This window comes from Triturus cristatus, chromosome 1_2 (assembly GCF_964204655.1).
Source record: "Triturus cristatus chromosome 1_2, aTriCri1.1, whole genome shotgun sequence".
NCBI lineage: Eukaryota > Metazoa > Chordata > Amphibia > Caudata > Salamandridae > Triturus > Triturus cristatus.
Window position 1 is genome coordinate 331,688,687 of NC_140580.1, and position 21,730 is coordinate 331,710,416.

General features: G+C 46.7%; 1 protein-coding gene across 1 annotated transcript in view; it reads right to left on the minus strand.

The window, feature by feature from the left end:
• Positions 1 to 21,730, minus strand: part of YBX1 (Y-box binding protein 1) — a 116,979-nt gene that overhangs the window by 26,313 nt on the left and 68,936 nt on the right. The window contains exons 4-7 of the mRNA XM_085603928.1: positions 18,793 to 18,882; positions 18,401 to 18,706; positions 9,977 to 10,059; positions 1,956 to 2,221 (exon numbers count right to left, since the gene is read on the minus strand). Coding sequence (XP_085460054.1) covers positions 1,987 to 2,221; positions 9,977 to 10,059; positions 18,401 to 18,706; positions 18,793 to 18,882 — 714 coding nt within the window. The 3' untranslated portion in view covers positions 1,956 to 1,986. The remainder of the gene's footprint in view (positions 1 to 1,955; positions 2,222 to 9,976; positions 10,060 to 18,400; positions 18,707 to 18,792; positions 18,883 to 21,730) is intronic.

Consider the following 21,730-nt stretch of genomic DNA (forward strand, 5'->3'; position numbering starts at 1 on the left):
TGGCGCAGCACCTAACTTGACAAGGAGAGAATTCTTGATCATAGCACCTTGGCTGTGTTCCTTCACAGAAATGGAAAGAACTCAAACATTTCCTAAACAAGACCCCATACAAGCTTTGTGAAGAGCAGGCCTCATGAAGCCCTGGCAACATATACAATGCTTCAAGCCAGTCTTCAACAGAATATGCAAATGCATTTTACCCAATCAATTATAAAAGCATAAATAATTGAATAAATACTCTTCCAAGATGGGTAGAGAGCAAAAACAAACAATGCCCAGAAATGGAGCCAATCTCACAACAAATGGATCAAACAGCAACTGACATCGGATTGTTAGTGTTGTACAGGTAAAAAGAGGGCCCAGTACACAGGAAGGAGGGTAAAAGGTGATGGTGCAAGAGTAAGGCACACTCATTATGGCTCTGTGAACAAAACATGTAAACAGTTCATCTTTTGATTACATTTTTCAGTCCTGCCTATATTACAGTCATTCCAAACTAGTACGGTATGAGAGAAAGAGACTAGAATGAAAAAGTACTTTTCCTACTGGGGTTACAGTAACAAAAATAACATTGCTGGTTAAACGTAATCACCATTCTAATGCAGTTAGGAAGTCATTCTTTTTTCCATTTGTATCTGATCTCCTGCTTTATTTTTCTGTCTGGGATTGCCAGCCCTAGATATTCAGCCAACGTCCCACACAATCTCTTCAAGTTAATTTATTTAACCTTTGTCTACCATTCATTGGTGCTGGTACTATCTTTTTGGCTGACGTGATACTCATCTAAATCTCTTTTCCGTACTCATCTGTTTTTGTAATTTGTTTAAAGTTGTCTTCAATAATGTTAAACAATGATTTCCTAATATTAGACTCTGCTCATACTGTCAACTACTAGAAAATCTTATTCCAAGTGGCACAGTAACAAAAAACACTTGGGACATTATCAAACAAGGATCTAAAGGCAGCTTTGCCTTTAGCTGAATGAATAATGTGCATTTTGATACCATAGCTTTATGTAAGACATGTTCCATCTGGTTTTCAGATTTTTAGACAGGAGATAATGCAGCTAGTGTGCTTAGTACCTGCTAAACGGGAGGTAAAAAAGCAGTAAAAATATAGAGTGATAAAAAGTTCAACATCTAGAATCATCTCAAGAAAAATTCACTTCTTAAAGTCTACTGACTTAGTGACAATGCTCCAGGCAGCAACAAAAGTCTTTTCAGTCAGTGGCTATTGTTTGCAAACAGCATAGCTAACGAGCCACTTCACAGGGTTTCGAGGGGAGACTTAAGAAAACTTGGTACAATTTAAGGCTAGTGGTAAGACATTATTCGGTCTCAACTCAGAGTAGAGTTTCTTCTCTCTTGGCAGACTCAGCACAGGCCCAAGAAATGGCATAACTGAAGAGGAGCCACGACTAGGTCTGGTGCTTAGCATGATAACTTTCAATTCAAGGCATCTTCATTAACTCTCTCTTTTAAGGTCATGTTATGATCAAAATGGCAGCAAAGACACTGAAAATGCTTGTGCATTCTAATTCACCACATCTGACTCAAAGTTTAATGAGAGCATCCAGCTACTACAGGTTTTTCTCTGGAAAAGCAGAAAATAGAACTGACCTGATGCATTACACTATGGGTGCTTGCTGTCTGCCAAACTGAAATAGGTACCAACACAATTCTCTAAGAAGTCTCTTCCTTTTTTATTCCAATTTAATTTTTTTAAGGTGCTGATTTTCTTTTAATATTGTGTTAATCTTAACAAATAGAGATTTCTTAATGGGGATGGATGATGTTGGAAAAGTCCGTACTTGTGATTCTAACCAGACACACTAAAAGAGTTGTTCACCACTCTTGCTTTTATTAGATTTGTTAACAGAGGCAGCTTCACAACCACATTCTGCACGTAATAAAATAATGAAAAGCCATATGAAACTCAGCATAAATAATACATACCCGGATGATGGTCGAGATGGTAAGCCGGTATTTACTCAGCACCGCCCTGCTCGGCCTCGGGAGCAGACGTGTTCTCAGCTGGAGAGTCGGCTGACTTGGTCTCTTTGCCATCTTGTGGTTTAGGGTTTTCTTGCCGTCTACGTCTGTAGTTAAAATTGCGACGATACCGACGTTGAGGTGCTTGCTGACTCTGAGTCCCATCCCCCTGGTTTTCCTTATCTTCTTCATTCATGTCCTCTCTAGATGGTCTTTGACGAGGAGGGCCCCTGTGTTTAGGTTTAAGAACAAGAAACATTTTCTATAAAAAGGCGTGCATGTAACCCAATATAACATCAAGGAGTTGCCCCCAGACAAAGTGTACTCTTTGAAAGAATCTTTATACCATAGGGGCCGCTTCGGTAAGTTGCACAACATGGCATTGCCTCACCCGTTTCGGAAAAACTTCCTTCTTCAAAAGGATGCATGCAAGAAAATGTCCACAATTAGCCACCAATAAATACCCTTTGAAACATCATAGTTGAGTATAAAGCCAGTGCAAAGCTTATGGGATTGGTAGTCTTTAGTAATGCCCATGTGGGTCGCCATTCCATTACGTGTTCAAAAGTGTTTGTTCGAGGCATATGAGCTGCAGATTACACACTTGTGCATAGATAGCCATCTGGTGTTGGGCCTGGATGTTTGCAGTTTGTTTTTCCTCTTGGAAAGTCTTTGGAAGTCACGAGGTCAGTACCTCCTCCTTTGGATCGTATTGCGCATGGGCTTCGGCTCCATCCTCAGATTGTTTTTTTCCGCCATCGGGCTCGGATGTAATCTTCGCGCTCCGGTTCCGAACAGCTTCCAGTTCGACGATTGACGCGCAATCCTCACCCCAATTCGCGGTATTGTTTCGATCGCGATCTCCCCACTCGACGCGCCTCTCATCGGCAAGACCTTCGGTTCCAGTCGTCGACGGCGGCCTTCGGGCCTACCCAAGCTCCGGTCTTGGCTAATGGAAAGGACTCGATTTAAAAAGTGCCCTCGATGTGGGTCCAAATTCCCCCACACCGATCTCCACGAGGTGTGCAACCTCTGCCTCTCCCCTGAACACGAGGCTCGAGACTGTCCGGCGTGTAAATCCTTCCGGTCCAAGAAAACGATTCGGGACCGAAGAGCCAGAAGAACCATGGCACACTCCTCGACGGCGATCCCGGATGACATCTTCGGGGAAGGCATCGACGCTCCAGAACAACACACAGACGAGGGACTCGTCAGCGCATCCGAATCCGACGATTCAGATGTGGAGGACATCACTCCGGTACAGAGGGTTGTGAGTGCTACTCTACCCCCCCCCCCCCCCCCCCCCCCCCCAACCTTCACCGGCACCAAAAAAGGCTTCGGTCACGCCTTCGGGCCTGAGCAAGACCAAAGACACTGCTTCCCACACCGCACATTCGGGCTGGTAAAGAAGCCATTTAAGCCTTCAGGCGGCTCGGGCTCGAGCCAGCCCACCGTCAGAGCCGATAAACACTCTTCGGCACCGAAAAAGAAACCGGCCTCCATCTCGACACCGAGCCCCACACCGAAACACTCGAGGTCGAGACCCAGCTCCTCGGCACCGACCCCATCTTCAGTACCGACAAAAGCCCACAAGACCACGACACTTCGAAGCCGAAATCCATCTCGGCGCCTACTAAACAATCAGAGCTTTCCACGCATTGTTCCAAACAACGAACCAGCACCGACAAGCCTAAGAAACCAACGGCGCCGACGGACCAACCAACCTCTCCAGAATTATTCGCACTGGACAAAAAACATTAAGTAAGGATCCCAAAACTGGACATTTGATGCTCTCTATCAAAAAGAGACAGTTAGAGAAAGCTGCTCCGCCTCCACCTCCAAAAAGGAAGGACTCTGCTACCTCCCCTTTCAGACTACCTTCCCTACCTTCCCCACCTCCACCACCTCCTCCACCTTCCCCCCTCCACCTCCTCCACCTTCTCCACCCCCACCTCATCATTCCCCGACCCCATCCCCGGATGATGATGTTCAAGGGGATCCATACGATGACATAGGAGATGTGCCCCAAGATATACCTACAGGGGACCCCACTCCCACAGAATCCCCAGACCCATGGGACGATTATAATATCCCTGATATCCCTAACGTCCCACAAGACGATCTTTACCCTTCCAGACCTTCTCCACCAGAAGACTCCTTGGGGTTCAACCATTTACTGCAAAGGGCGGCACACTACCACGGGGTAGATTTACATACTGACCCAGTGGAGGAGGATTTCCTCCTAGATACATTTGACACCGCACATAGCACACCTCCATATTGCCTATGCTTAAGGGTGTTATAAAACATGCGCCGGAGGTCTTTAAGGACCCAGTCAGGGCCAGGGTCATTAACCCGCGCATTGAGAAGAAATATAAAGCCGCCCCAACAGATCCCTCCTAAATCAGAGGGCCAGCGCCACTAGATTCCTTGGTAGTATCCACAGCACGGAAAAGGGCCAACTCCCAGGCGTCAGGTGACACACCACCACCTGACAAAGAGTCTAAACTCTTGGACGCATCAGGCAAGCGTACTGCATCTCAAGCGGCCAATATATGGCGTATCGCCAATACACAAGCACTACTAGCGAGGTATGACAGGGCCCATTAGGACGAGCTAGAAGCCATAATGCACCATCTCCCTGATAAATACAAAGCTAGGGCCAATGAGCTAATTCAGGAGGGCAAAACAATTACCAATACCTCCATATGTTGTGCCTTAGATGCAGCCGACGCAGCCTCTAGGGCTATCAATACTAGTGTCCTCCTCCGTCGCCATGCCTGGCTAAGGATATCAGATTTTAAACCGGAGGTACAAGCCTCCATCCTCAACCATCCCTTTGACCAGGAACATCTGTTTGGCCCCAAAGTGGATGACGCCCTAGAGAAAATGAAAAAGGACACTGACACAGCAAAATCCATGGGAGCCTTACAATCTCACCCTCCCAGACGCTCCTTTCGCCGCTCTTCCTTTCGGAGCACATCCAGAGGCTACGCCTCAGACACCACTTCCACTTCATACAAATCCCCTACTCAGTCCACCTTTACAAGGGGTTACCAAAGAGGCGGCTACAACAAACACCGCCCTCTCTGCCACCGCGCCTACCCAATGACTTCCCTCAGACCATCACACTCGGGGGGCAGACTCCAACATTTCCTTCCGGTCTGGACTACCATCACCTCAGACAAATGGGTAGCGCAAATAATTCGGTCAGGCTACTGCCTAGAACTAATATCTACCCCACCAAACATTCCACCCAGACAAGCCCAATGTCACCAGAACATCTACTGCTACTCAAGCAGGAGGTAATCTCCCTCCTAGACAAAAAGGCAATAGAACACGTTCCTACCAACCAACAAAATATGGGGGTCTACTCCCTATATTTTCTCATACCGGGACGAGACTCTACGGCCCATCCTAGACCTTCGGCCCCTAAACAAATACATACACTCAGACCACTTTCATATGGTCACACTTCAGCAGGTACTTCCGCTACTTTCCCAAAACGACTTCCTCACCACTTTGAACCTAAAAGACGCTTATTTCCACATTCCAGTGCACAACGCTCACAGGAAGTACCTCAGATTTGTAGTGAACGGCCAACACTACCAATTCAAAGTGCTCCCGTTCGGAGTCACAACTGCACCACGAGTATTCACCAAGTGCCTAGCAGTGGTGGCAGCACATCTGCGAAGACAACACATTCATGTCTTCCCATACCTAGACGTCTGGTTGATAAAAGCCAGTTCATACAATTAGTGTGCACAACACACACACACCACGATCCAGCTACTTCACCAGCTGGGCTTCACGGTAAACCACGAAAAGTCCCATCTACAACCATCACACATAAAACAATATCTAGGTGCCACTATAGACACCTCAAAAGCGCTCTCCTACCCCAATCCTGCCAGGATTGCAAGCATTCAGGCTCTACGCGCAAAATTCATAGCACAACACTCCCTTCCAGCTCGGGTGTTCATGCAACTAATAGGGATGATGACCTCTTGCATCTTCATAGTACCTCACGCAAGACTTCAGATGCGTCCTCTCCAAGAGTGCTTAGCGCACCAATGGAACCAGGCCCAGGGTCAATTAACAGATCTGGTGTTGGTAGACGGTCGTACCCATCGCTCTCTGCAGTGGTGGACCACCACAAACCTTTCCAAGGGTCGACCGTTCCTGGACCCGGTTCCCCAGATAGTACTAACAACAGACGCATCGCTCTCCGGCTGGGGAGCTCATCTATTACATCTCACCATGCAAGGCAAATGGACACCTCAACAGAAGCTACTCCATATCAACCATCTGGAGTTACTAGCAATCTTCCTAGCCCTAAAATCCTTTCAAACACAGATTTCAGGCAAGGCAGTCCTAATTCGCACAGACAACATGACAGCCATGTATTATATTCAAAAACAAGGCGGCACACACTCGCCACAGCTCTCTCAATTAGCACAGAGCATATGGAGATGGGCCATACCCCAGAAGATCTTTCTCCTAGCGCAACATGTCCCAGGAGTAAAAAACACCATGGCAGATCTACTCAGCAGACAAACGCAACAACTCCACGAGTGGGAACTTCACCCACAAGTTCTTCACCCATACTTTCAAATGTGGGGGCATCCACAGATAGACCTCTTCGCCACCCACGAAAACACAAAATGCCCAAGCTTCGCCGCCAGATACCCACACCCATTGTCCAAAGGCAATGAGATATGGATGAACTGGTCAGGCAGATTTGCATACGCTGTTCCGCCTCTCCCACTCGTGATGCGCAAACTACAACAGCACTCCCTCATAATAATATTAGTAGCGCCAACTTGGGCCAGAAAACCGTGGTACACCACACTGCTGGAACTATCAGTAGTACCGCATCAAAAATTACACCTCTCTCCACACCTCTTAACCCAGAACCATGGAGAGATCAGACACCCGGACCCAGCTCAGCTCAACCTTGCGATCTGGCTCCTGAAATCCTAGAATTCGGGTACCTAAATCTTCCCCCTGACTGTATGAACGTCATCAAAGAAGCTAGGCGCCCTACCACTAGAGCGTGCTACGCCGCCAAGTGGAAACGTTTTGTTGTCTATGGTCATAACAACACCATCGATCCCCTAGATGTGTCCATTCAACACATCATAGGCTACTTACTCCACCTACAAAGGTGCAATCTATCCTATACGTCCATTCGACTACACCTCGCAGCCATAGCAGCTTACCTACAAAACAGGCAACATCTCTCACTCTTTAGAGTACCTGCCATTAAAGCCTTCATGGAAGGCCTTAAAAGAATAATTCCCCCCAGAGTGCCACCCTCACCTGTGTGGAACCTAAATATCGTTCTCACCAGACTAATGGGACCTCCTTTTGAACCACTACATAAATGTGAACTTCAATTCTTAACATGGAAAACCGCTTTTCTTGTAGCCATCACTTCCCTCAGAAGGGTCAGTGAGATACAAGCACTTACTATTCAAGAACCTTTTCTACAAATGCACCATAATAAGGTGGTTCTCCGTACCAACCCAAAATTCCTCCCCAAAGTAATTTCTCCTTTTCACCTAAACCAATCTGTAGAACTACCAGTATTCTTCTCGCAACCACAAACTGTTGCAGAAAGAGCTCTTCACACACTAGATGTCAAACGAGCCTTACTCTACTACATCGAGAGAACACAACCTTTCCGTAAGACCAAACAATTGTTTGTCTCTTTCTCTCCACTACACAAGGGCAACCCCATCTCCAAGTTGGGGATAGCTAGGTGGATTGTCAAATGCATTCAGATTTGCTACCATAAAGCAAAACGAACGCTATCCGTTCCCCCTAAAGCCCATTCTACACGTAAAATAGGGGCTTCAATGGCTTTTCTAGGAAACATCCCATTAGATGATATCTGCATAGCAACTACATGGTCAACACCGCACACTTTCACCAAACACTATTGTGTAGATGTGCAAACTAAGCAACAAGCTAGTGTGGGCCAGGCTGTACTCAAAATATTATTTCAAACCACTGCAACAGATACGGGTGGTCCCCGCTAACGGTGGGTACTATTATATAATCTATGCACAAGTGTGTAATCTGCAGCTCATATGCCATGAACGGAATATGCTACTTACCAGTATGCATCTGTTCTTGGCATGTAAAGCTGCAGATCTACACACGCCCACCGCCTCCCCGGCTACCTTTATCTGTTCCAGTTTATCTTATTTAGATAACACACACATGGGCATCTTCACTGTTATTACCACGCTCCATCTTTTCCTGCTGGCGAAAAACAATCGGAGGATGGAGCCGAAGCCCATGCGCAATACGATCCAAAGGACTAGTCACCGACCTCGTGACTTCCAAAGACTTTCCAAGAGAAAAAACAAACTGCAAACATTCGGGCCCAACACCAGATGGAGATCTATGCACAAGTGTGTAGATTTGCAGCTCTACATGCTAAGAACAGATGCATACTGGTAAGTAGCATATTCCTTTTATTTGTTGTGCAAGTCTCACCCAAAAGCGTGCTCCTTCACTCAGTCCTTCAGTCCACAAAATGCTGCCCCAATAAGCCAGCTGCAGCCCGCTGTGATCCCGGAATGGGGGCCCACATGGGCATTACTAAAGGCTACCAATCCCATAAAACTTTGCACTGGCTTTATACTCACTTGAGGACTATGATGTTTTAAAGAGTATGTATTGGTGGCTAATTGTGGACATTTTCTTGTGTGCAACCTTTAAAGAAGGAAGTTTTTCCGCAACGCGTCAGGCGATGCCATGTTGTGACACTTAGCGAAGCGGCTCCTATGGAATAAAGGTTCTTTCAAAGAGTGCACTTCGTCTGGGGGCAACTCCTTGATGTTTGATTAATACGGCTGGCCCGGCCGTGGACTGCACCACCGTGGGATGTCAGCAGGCTGCAGCTGGCTTATTGGGGCAGCATTTTGTGGATTGAAGGACTGAGTGAAGGAGCATGCTTTGGGGTGATATACAACAAATAAAAAAGCACTTAAAAACGTAATGGAAAGGCGGCCCACATGGGCATTACTAAAGACTACCAATCCCATAAAGCTTTGCACTGGCTTTATACTCACATGAGGACTATGATGTTTTAAAGGGTATTTATTGGTGGTTAATTGTGGAAATTTTCTTGCGTGCAACTTTTGAAGAAGAAGGACGTTTTTCCGAAACGCGTCAGCCGATGCCATGTTGTGCAACTTACCGAATCGACTCCTATGGAATAAAGGTTCTGTCAAAGAGTGCACTTCGTCTGGAGGCAACTCCTTGATGTTCGAATGAACAGCATGTATGGGAATGTATAACTTAGAGAACGATAATCTTTTGAGCCTTTCGTGTACATATAGAGAACTGAATTCTTTAACAAACTTATTTTGCCCTTTTGGCATTTATTTGATTTATGCTGGGCATATACTTTATTTTGGAATTTTTAGGGGGTAATCTCCAGGTATGGACCAATAAGAACAATGCGATAATATTAAGCCACTAGAGGCATGAATTGTAAGATTTGGTGATGTATATAAAATGTTCTCCAATCATTCCAATATATAATTCTTTTGGGATTATACCTTATAAATGAAGAAGTAAAAATATATATTTTTTTCACTTAGAATTGATAAAATCTGCACGCAATTGTAGTGTTGTAAAAATGAAAACTACGTATCCCATAATGCCCCACAAGAGTTTACACAGGAAATGTTGTAAGCACTTTTCGATTTAAATATGTAACAGTTTTGTGAGGGGCGTAACCGTGACCAAGATCTCAGGGGAGATCGAAAGGCGTTGGTTTTGCTTTCCATAATGGGCAAAGTTGCGAAATAAATATTGGATAATACTTTGAAACGATTTACCGGAGTGCGACCTGTTTTCTTTCCTACGGGAAAGGGTTGAAAAATATATATCTACACACATATACACACACATACATACATATACACACACAATTATAAGGAAGGATTGATCACTTTTGAGCATACCTGCGGAATCGTGGTCTGTAACCCCTGAACATATTTTGTCTCACTGGTCTGCCTTGTTCTCCTGCACCCTGGCAATCAGCATCCTATGGAAAGTTATAAATTACATTACATATAGGATATGTAAGCAAGACACAATGAATCAGACAGTGATCACACATGACTGTCCAATGGTAATTTCGTTAATGAAGACCTGCAGCGGTACGAAGTCCTATAGTTCAGAAAGCAACAAACCAAATGGAAAATGTTACTTACCCTGTAAGCATCTGTTCGTGGCATGATGTCCTGCAGATTCACTGGCTGTACATACTCTTGTCATCTAGTGTTGGGCTTGGATGTGTGGAACTTGTTTTTGTTTGAAAAAGTCTTTTTAAGTCACGAGGTGAGGGGACTCAACCTATTTTAGGTAATGCTCATGGGCACCAGCTCCATAGTTAAGATTGTTTTACCCGCCGAGGGCGAAGATGTAGATGGAGCATAGAGATACAGAAATGATGACCATGCAAAGCAAGGAATTAAGAGTATTTGAAACCAACTCCAGGCGACCAGGGTGTAGGGTGGGCACATGTAAATCTACAGCACTACATGCCACAAGCAGATGTTACAAGGTAAGTAACATTTCCCGATCCTATTTGTAGCTGTAGATAAACATGCTGGGGATAGACTGCACAGTCGTCCTTCCCAAAAAGCGGTAGCCTTACCCTGAGATTGGTGTAGAATACTGAAACAGTGTGCGTAAAACAGCCTTACCAACTCTAGGTTGCTCTCTAGCCAGGACATCCACACAGTAATCTTTAGTAAAAGTATTGAGGTGTGGACCAAGTAGCTGCTTTACAGATATCACCTCGTGAAGCTCTAGAAGCCTTTTTATGCGAGTGGAATGGGATCTGGAAGGGACGGATCAAGACCTTTTAGCTTTAGCATAACAAGTCCGAATACACCTGACAAGCCATCGAGCAATCTGTGCTTTGGAAATAGTATGACCCTTGTGCGGTTTGGAGTAGGAAACTGTTTTGTTCTATATAGATAACACGTCAACATCCTTTTGACATCAAGGGTATGCAAGACACGTTGCACTACAGATGCTGGATGTGGAAAGAAAACTGGCAGCTCAATTGTTTGTTTTAGGTGAAAACTGGAAGACATCTTAAGGAGGTATTTGGGGTCTGTTTTGAAGGTCCCCTGCCCCCCTCCCCTTCCCATCTCAATGAACCTAGAAGAAGGGTTCCTCTAAGGTTAAAGCATGCATCTCACAGGCTCGTTCGAGGGAAGTGATGGCTACAAGGGTGGCAACCTTCCATGAATAAATTGAAGAGGGCAAGAGTAAAGGGGCTCAATGGCAGGCCCCAGGAACCTAGTCAGGACAATGTTTAGATTCCACACCGGAGGGAATAACCCGCTTAAGCCCTTCCATGAAGGCCTTAATTACTGGTACTCTGAAGAGCGAAGGGTCTATTTTGTAGGTAAGCAACCACAGCAGCCAGATGTAACCAAATGGAGTTGCATGAAAGGCCCGACTTGTGAAGGAGGTAAAGACAAAATCTTCATACAGGCGGTGTGAGCAGACCAACATGTTTTGGAAGGCAATAGTGCACAAAACGTTTCCATTTCGCTGCATAGCAGGTTCTGGTAGTAGGCCTGCATGCTTCGCAAAGAATGGACATACTTCGACAGATGAAGATAACCAAACGCTAAGACCTCAGGAGCCAGATCACAAGATTGAGCTGCTTAGGACTGGTGTGCCGTTCAGTGGCTTTGTGTGAGAAGGTCCGGTTGATTGGGGAGTTTCTCAAGAGGAACTAGAGCACGTTCCAGCACAGTGTAGCACCAAGGCTGGGAGAACCCAGGCTGGGGCTTCAAGGACGAGGGTAAGGAATATCAGCCACAGCTTGCAAACGACGAATGGTAGGAGGGGGTGAGGTGGAAAAGTACAAGCAAAAATACCCGACAAGTTTACCCATAGTGCATTGCCCATGGACCGCAGACGTGGTAACCTGGCGGCAAAGTTTGGGCATTTTGCGTTTTCAGCTGTGGCAAACAGATCTATGTGAGAAAACCCCCACTGCCGGAAGTAAATGAGTAGGGTTTGGGGGTGGAGTTCCCAATCGAGGACTTGATGCATGCTACTGAGCAGGTCGGCCTAGATGTTGTCCAGACACAGAATATACTGTATGAACAACTGCACCCTGTGAAGTATTGCTCATCTCCAAATGCTCTGGGCTAGCGCAGACAGCTGGTGCAAGTGCATCCACCCGCATTTGCATTGCACATAAAATATAGCTATGGTTTTGTCCATTTGGACTAAAACGACTTTGTTGTGAATGAGTGGAACGAATGCTCAAAGAGCAAGCTGAAAAGCCAACAGTTCAAGGTGGTTGATGAGAAGGCCCTTCTGCGCGGGCACCACAAGCCCTGGATTGTGTGATCCTGTAGAGGCACTCCCCATCTGGTGAGCGAGGAGTCTTTGGTGATGGTCTCCTGCAAAACTGGGCGTAGAAAGGGCCGTCCCTGCAACAGGTGGTTGGCGTCCTACCATTACAGAGAGCGATATGTATGGCCTCAAATTAACACTAGATACATAGACCCTCAGCCTCAGACCACTGTGCCACTAGGCACTGGAGTAAGGCACGCATGGTGAACCTTGCAAAAGAACTATTGCAATGCAGGATGCTATTGTGCCTACAAAACGCATTGATTTAGTCTAGAGTAGCCCAGAGGAAGGGTTCTACTGGGAGGGGCTGAACGTGAGATTTGGCTATATTTAACATGAAGCCTAACTAGTGAAGGTTGATAGCTTTGTGTGTGTGTGTGTGTGTGCACTAGCAATTGCTGCTGCATGGTGCTCTTGATTAGCTGGTCATTGAAGTAAGGGAGGAGTGGATGCCACACCACTTGAGGTTGAACAGCTACCACAGCTAGACACTTGGTGAAGACCCAGGGGGCTGCTACCACGAAAGCATAGTCTTGAACGGACAATATAGCCCACTCATTACAAACCGCAGGAACATTCGATGGGCAGGGTGGATGAGAATATGGAAGTAGTTGTCCTTTAAGTCAAGGGCGGTCATAAAGTCTCCTTGCCACAACAGAGGGATGACATCCTGAACTGTGACCATATGGCAGAATGTACTTGGGAAGGGGCTGGAAGTAGAGTATGGGCCAGAGAGAGCCATCTTTTCTTTCTTAAGAATGAAAAACTACTGGAAGTAAGTGCAGTGTGGCAATGCAGGGGCGGCACCAGTTCTATGGCTACTTTGGCAAGTAGTGCGTGCAACTCCACTTTGAGCATGGGTGGGTGGGGGGGGGGGGGGGGTGTTCATGTGTGTGTGTTCTAAACCATACCCCTCCCGGAATGATGTCTAGAACCCACCGGTCAAGGGAACTTGCCTCCCAGTGGGGCAGAAAAACCTGCAACCTGCCCTTGACAGGTGTTGGATAATCAGGGTAAAGGAGGCGAGTGTTACGGTTTTGGGGCAGTGGCTCATTTGCCCCTACATACCCTCACCTGTAATACACCCTGTGAAGGAGTCTGCTGATGCTGTCTGGTGTAGGTGGTGGAAGTCTTGGCGTGGCAACTGTTTTGGCTGCGCCGTGGTACTGTGAGCAGCGGAAAGAGCCGCAGGTAGTGAGATTCTCTAGGACACTCAGGGATTTAGCTGTATCAGTGTCCTTCTTGATCATCTTGTCTACCTGAGGGCCGAAAAGAAAAAAGACGCTTGCCATCGAAGGGAACAACAGAAGGTGTTACTGTACCTCCGGTTTAAAACCATACACATGTAGCCATGCATGGGGGTGGAGAAGGAGACTGGAATTAATGCAGTGAGCAACCGTGTTTGCGGCATCCAGAGCGCACCGGATGTTATTGGAGATATTCATCCCCTCTGATACCAAACTCATAACCCCACTTGTGGTACTGATGTGGGATAAGATCCTCCATCCGGTCCCAGTGGACGCAATCAAACCGGGAGAGCAAGCCCATGGAGTTGGTGAATTGCCACTTAGTGGCAGATTGCGCTGCAACACTCTTGCCAGCAGAATCTATTTTCTTGCTGTCCTGATCTGAAGGGGGCACATCCCCTGTGCCCTCGGAATTCGCTCTCTTCCTGGCAGTATGGACCACTAGTGAACTGCTCTCTGATGAGTGGTTTGGGGGAGGGTAGGCGGGGGGTCGGAGGTAGGAGCCTTACGTTATTTGTCAACCCGGGGCGTAATGACTCTGGCTTTCACAGGTTCCTGGAAAATGCCCTCAAAAGGTTTAAGCATGCCCTTCAACATGGGCAGATACTGTAGGGGCTTGTGTGTAGAGGACAGGGTTTCCATCAGGAAAAATCTTCTTCAGGCTGAACATAAAACTCAACTTTATGGAAAGCAAGTGCCCTGTGTAGGAACTCATGGTAGGAGGTGGTATTGTCAGTGGGAGAGGGTTTGGCAGGTACACATCCGGTTTGTGTCTGCTGGAGGATCGACTGACAGTCTTCCCAAGGGTCAGAAGCCTGGGGATCATAAGGTAAATCATAGAGAGAACCTGGACTTTTCCCATGCCCAGAATATGGAGATCCAGTGGTGAATGTGGGTCTACAAGCAGCAAGGGGGAGATAGGAATAGGAAGGTACTGAGAAGGAGGTGAGGAGACAGAGGAGGATGTGAGGAGGGGGAGGAGCAGGTCTGGAAAGGCCAGGCAGCATTGGAGAGGTGCTTCTGTCATGATGACGAGGGTTTTTGAGTGTCGGACCTGACAGAGGGTGAAGGGCCCCCTCGAAAGTCGGTCTCCTCTTGTGGGGATCCTTGGGTGAACAGGCTTAGCCAGGATCCAGCACATGTCCTGCTGGCCGGTGTCTAGATATTGTTGGAACCGCTATAGGACGGGCAGATCGAACTCCTACGAAGTTAGCTGGGAGGGTCAGCGTTCAGAATAACCCAAAGTAGATTTCGGCTCAGAAGCTTTCAACTCAGATTTGGCTGATTGAGCATCTTCAGATCTGGCACCGAAAGGGTGGTCAACGTCAAGGGGTGAAGCTTTGAGGTGGACTTTGGCACCAAGGGTTGTGAGGGCATGGGGCCGGCTGGGTAGTTTGGTGCCGGCCATGGCCATGAGGCAGTGGCGCCCCGAAGCCATCTGAAGTGGCCCGGGAGCTCAAGGCTGGTGCCTCAGAAGGAGAGTGGTATTCACTGTGCTCCTTGGCAACGGGCATTTGGCTGGTGTGGGCCCCTCTGCTTAGACATCGGACTGTGCCTACTCCGAAGAGAATGCCTCCTCGATTTCAGCAGCAGATGTGTCTGGCTGCTGTAGAGCATCCTCCTCGCCTTCGCCAAAGATGCCCAGAGTATACTCACTGCATCACTGAAGCCGAGGCAATGTGACATGCACTTTGGTCCCTACGAGTTTTCCTGATACACACACACGGGAATTCTCTTGGTGGTCAGAGAATAGGTACAGGTTACAAACTTCATGCAAGTCTGTCCTTAGATACTTGGCATGGAAAGATGGGCAGAACCAAAAGGAAGTGCTTTCCATCACGTAGACATTCTCGACTATTGAAAATGTTGAAGTCAAAGTGACAGAGCCCCGCTAGCGAGAATTCGTCGACCCTGAAAAGACAGCATCAAAGTAAACCCTGGAAAGGTAGACCAACGGAAAAGTGGGACTGACCAGACTGACAAGGGACGGTGCCGAAAGCTGGGGGGAGAACACCACGTGGCTTCAAACCTAAGCTCCAATAAACACGTCTGAACATGACAGCGGAGAAAACCAATCTAATTATGTAGCCGATGTGCATTGCCTACAATAGGTGGAGTCACCACATCTTGTGTACAGAAATTACTTCTTCGAACAAAAACAGGCTGCACTCGTCTGAGCCCAACACTAGATGGCAGGAGTACCTACAGCTAAACATGCCACGAACATCAGTCGCGCTCTACTGGGGTCTTTAAAGTCTGGAAATCTTTGTCCCAGATATGAGACTTTGCTCAAATCATATACAATTCTATAACAGCATTAACATTTCTTTCAGGATACACCTCTTCCTGTGCTTTCTAATACAATTATTTAAAATATTTATTTCACAAAATGCCTCACCAATAAGTTTCATATTTGTGCGGGTTGCACACCTTTCTATTTACTTATAACGAGTTTATCCCCAAAAAGTTTTAACTTCAAATTTTCACGTTGCGTGCTCAATGGCGACTAAAGGAAAGCATTATGGGTGTTGTAGTGTCTCAGGGTAGTTTGGGAGTTTGAAAGTGACACAGGTGAGCATTACGCGGATATTAGGCGGTGGGCTATTTGAGAGGAGGGGCAAAAGTCGAATTTAAAAGCCAGGAGGTCGAAAGGGCAAGGAAAGATTTTTCCTGGGATGGCGTGAGGAGGACGTTTGCCAGTTAGAAGGTACGAGATGAGGGTGTGAAAGGCAGAGGAGATTATGGGAGACACTGAGATAAGGGGAAAGGGAATGGAAGTTTGATTTAGAAGGTGGGATGGATGGATGTCGGTCGGGGTTTTTGGATGGGTAGCAGGAAGCAAGATGTGGAAAGGGATGGGTGAAAACAGAGGGTTTTGTTTAAATGATGGGGAAATAAGAGAGGAGAACATTGAGGGTTGAAGCAGTCGGGGTTAGAGTATAGTAATTATTTACCGAATGAAAGGAAGATTCAGGTGTTAACATTAGAGTGAGCTGTTTGGCAGAGACACTAGGGGGTGATTCTGTTTAGTAATGTAAACAATGCATTGAAAAGGAATGAGTTGGTGAGATTAAGAAAAGAGGTGCTTTTTTAAACATGGGGTATTTTCAAACATAAGCTCTGTTTACACATGTGATTTTAGTGCGTATATTGGTGGATGGAACACTAAAGTATGTTTAATTGTGATTTACCGTTTTCCCTGACAAAGGGCCCAAGAGGCCCGAAATGCATTGGACTTCAATAAACTGCTATTGATGAATTTGGCTTCAGTCCTGTTTTTGAAGAGAGGCTCGGATGGCCCAGAAAGAACATTAGAAATTTGGGAAATGGCATTTCCTTGCATGCGGATGTCAATTGTCGCAAGCGAAAATGTGGATATGGAGTGAAAAATGACATGTAAAAGTCTGAAAACAAGATAATGGTGAAAAAACTTTGCAAACGCAATTGGCTGTGCAAGTGGTTAGGGACGGAAAGTTGTCCCAATATGTTGTCACCAATAAGTTTGACATATCCAAATGCCAGTTCCAAATAATCCATATCATCTTTACAACATGAAGAATTTCAGTTGTGAATTGTTAATTTCAGACTGATTGAAATATCGGAGTTTGTTTTTCTTAAGAGTGAGGCCAAAACCCACACATGTGTGCACTTACCATGTGAAAAATGCCTGATGTGTCACGCGTCCAGAACCAGGATATATATTCCAAATGTCTTATATGTTATGTCCTCCATTTTATAAACAGAATCTCTCATAGTTGTTCTGCCAAATGGTGGAAGCCTCTGGGACGAGTGCAGCTCACAATTCTTACACTTCAGTAGTTCTAGGTAGGCGAGGGTCATCACTACTATTTAAAATTTACAACTTGCGGTTCCAAGTTTAAAGAAGGAAAATAATGAAAGCATGTGATTCCATGCTGGCGAAGCACAGTTACCCTTGGTGGAAGAGTCAAAAATATATAGCGAATTCATGAATAGTTTTAGAATAAAAAACATTTCTAAAAGACATTCAGAATTCAGTCAGGTGAAAATACATACAAATTAACATGTTAGAACCCCCCTTTTTTAATCATAGGATATTTAATTGCCTTTGGCTTTAACAATGCAAACCTATAAGCTTTGCCCAAAAATTTTCAAAATGGGTTAAAAAAATGGTTATTGCCAGTTGAACAGAATCAGACAACAAAAGTGCCATAATGTATATGTGTGCATGGGTCATCATGCATGCGTCAATATGCTACGACAGTCCATCATGATGACGAAAAGGGGCAGGGGAGCAATGTAGTTTGTTAGAAAATAAAAGCTGAGTTGGATGGGAAATATTGGGGGCAATGGACAAGCTGTGATGGGTGGCGTTGGAGGGGTGAGGCAAACTGGGAAAGCCCAGCAAAGGCCATGGTTAGCAAAGTGGGAAGCAGTACACTAGAGAGAGAGCAAGAAAACCCATGCACTACAATGAAGTGTCAAAATCTAACGGGAAGAAAAGCAGTTGCCTGAATGTAAGCAGAAAGATGCAAATCATCCAATCAAAAGGATATTTAAGAAGCTTTGGTTCAGGGCTGGGCCAAGCCAACACAAAAATAAGAAGAAAAGACATGAAATAATAAGCATGCTAATGGGACTGTTAAGAAAGCCAGCCAATGACATGCACTGAGCTGATCCAAAGCCCGCCAGGAGTATTGGCACTGCTCACAATAGATCTTTAGGCAACATAAAGCCAAAGCGGTCTGTAGGTCAGACCTCAAAACATACCTCTACTACCTCCCCCTGTAAAGGATGATGGGCATATTGTGGTCGACGTCCATAAGGCCTTCGCATGTAGTAAGGTGGATAGCGACGCCTGCGAAATGGGCGTGGCTGTTGAAGACTGCCTTCTTCAGGCGCGCTCTCAGTTCCTTCACTTTTTTCTCCACTCTCACTGTTCTGGTAATTTTGCTGGTAATTACGAGGAGGACCCCTTCGACGGGGATAGCGTCTGTAATGGTTACGGTCTGCTGCATATTTGCTACCTTGAACTGGAACGCCACCAGGACCTGTGACATTAGCTGCCTCTGCACCCTACAAAAGGTTGTTTCATTAATATTAAAATTAACAGTTTAATAATGAAGTTACAAAACCCCACAAACTTGCAAAAAGATATGCACCTTTTCTCCTTCCACCACATCAAACTCCACAATTTCTCCATCCCCTACACTGCGAAGGTACTTCCTGGGATTATTCTTCTTGATGGCAGTCTAGTGAAAAGAAAATGGAGTTAACAGCAAAAATGGCCACATTTTCATTAAATACTCACATTGACACTTCAAGCAACACTAAAGATTTTATCTAGCCACAATCACATAATGAAAATGTTATGGTTCTCTTAGCAACATCCTATTTTCAATGCTTGTCTTTTCATTAATCCCTGCAGTATTGGTGATCACCTCTACCCTTATTCCAAGGAACTATACAAGCTACAGACTTTAGGCCTGTCAGAAACCTTAGCAAAAGCAACTTTAAAAAATATACCAGTTTTGTTTTCGCAGAAGAAGTCATTGAAGCCTCAGGCATAGATTGGAATGCAGGCCCTGTTTAAAAGTAAAGACGTTTTAAGCGAAGCACCCCAGATGTGGTCCTACTGCAAGAAACGCATCTCACTGGGAGTGCATATCAAGCGTTAGATAGATGCGGGTTCCGGATGGTGGCACACTCCGAGATCTAGAGGGGTAGGTATATTGGTCCGTAAACAATCGCCACTTATAAAACATAAAATAAAGACAGACACGAGTGGCCGCTTTGCTGATGGGTCAATGGGAGGGGCACTCTATCAATATAGTGTCGGTGTATATTCCCCCGGCGCTGCAGGCAGTGGCGCTTCCAGCCCTGAGTGAATTCCTTCTTGATCTCCCGGAGGGGGGGCTACTGATTGGGAGGGACTTTAATGACGTGGTGGACGGGGATAGGGATCGGCACCCTGTGAGGGAGCGGGTGATGGGGGGGTCCCGACTCGGCGGATTTCTGGAGGCAATGGGGCTAGTGGACACCCGGCGACATCGACATCCCACGGCGCGTCAGTACACTTTCCACTCTGCGGTGCATAATAGCTTATCACGAATTGACCAGTTTATGGCCTCCTCTGAGAGTCTCAAACAGGTAGACTCAGTGGACATCCGGCCCAGAGGCATATCAGATCACTCGCCTGTGGTCTTAACATACAAGTATCACCAAGGGAAAAGGCGGCGAATATTCCCCATATTTCCGGGTTACTTAAGAGTTCCCAAGATTATGAAATCCATACGCAAAGCTACGAAGCAATATTTCGAGGATAATGTCGGGACGGTCCAGTCCCCGTCCACCCTCTGGGAGGCCTATAAAACAGTGCTCCGGGGGCAAGCTATCTCGGATATCTCGGGCTATAAGAAAGAACAGCGTAGAGAACTCACTGCCCTAGAATCTGAGCTACAAAAGGCAGATACACAACATTCGCGGGACCAGACTCCTGATACGGCCCACGCCCTACGTCTACAACAACACTTATATAGGGAACACCTGAGGGAGGAGGCTGAACGTGGGCTGGCGGGAACAAGACACAATATATGAGACCGGAGATAAAGCAGGGAAACTGTTGGCGTGGCTCGATAAGAGGGAAAGGGATAGAAAATGGATAGCACAGCTCAAAATGACAGACAATGTACTGACCACCGACCCACGAGCCATAGTACACAGGCTGGCGCAACACTTTCAGCAGGTGTACACGACAAAGTCAAAGATGACAATGGAAGAGGCATTGACGTATATCAAGGATATAGAGATGCCCAAGCTCGCCCCAGAGACAGCCCTTGCGTTGGAGGCGGATTTGACAACAGAGGAGCTACAGGTAGCAATTGGCTCCTTACAGACGGGAAAAGCGCTGGGACCTAATGGAATCCCCTTAGAGCTCCATAAAAAGTTGGCAGGGACGGTGGCCCCGCACCTACTAAATATGTACCAGGATAGTTTCATAAAGGGAGAACTCCCGCGGGATCAACGTGTGGCCACAATAGTGGCGATCCCCAAGCCGGGGAAGCCCCCAGAAGACTGTACATCATACCGCCCCATTTCCTTAATTAATGCGGAGGCTAAAATATTAGCGAAGGTCCCGGCTTTGCGGCTTACTCCGCATCTCACGACCCTGGCTCACCCGGATCAATCGGGTTTTATGCCTAATAGGAACACGGCGCTAAATCTGAGGCGACTACATGGAGTGATGGCCCGTGTAACTTGCCTTCGGGAACCGGCAGTGGTCCTGTCATTGGACGCCCGTATGGTGTTCGATATGGTGGAGTGGCCCTTCCTATTTGCGGTTTTGACAAACTTAGGGTTTGGCCCACGGTTTTGTGCGTGGGTAGGCCTACTCTATACAAAGCCGATGGCCCATGTAACGGCTAATGGACACATCTCCGAGGACTTCCCACTGTCCCGGGGCACGAGGCAGGGCTGTCCGCTGTCACCGTTGCTGTTTGCACTGGTGTTGGAGCCACTGGCGGCATGGATCAGGTGGGAGCCTCAAATACGTGGACTGCGATGGACGGCAGACTGGGAAGATCACATTTCGCTATATGCGGATGACGTTCTGCTTTACCTGGCCTCCCCGAGGCGCTCCATCATGGTGCTTCTCAATTTGTGTGACCAATTTGGCCGCGCATCGGGCTACACTATCAACTGGTCCAAGTCAATACTTTTCATAATCCGAGGCCCGCCGCCACAGCTCCCGGAGGATTGCCCATTGCAAATCTCAGTAGTGGGATTCCGATATTTGGGAATCTACATCACTCCGAATCCCGAGGAATTTTTTAAGCAAAATCTTATGCCCCCCATGACCGCCTAAAAAGAGATGTCACCCATTGGGGGACTCTCCCCCTCACGCTGCTTGGGAAGGCAGCGCTTTTTAAGATGATGGCGCTGCCTCGCTTTTTGTACGCCCTCGAAAATACGCCGTACTCGGTGCCGCCCGCGTATTTCAAGCACATTGCGGCACAAGTCGCGGGGCTAATGTGGGGGAACAAACCGGCGCGCATCGCACAACGCAAGCTTAACAAAGGGTGGTTTGATGGGGGCATTGCG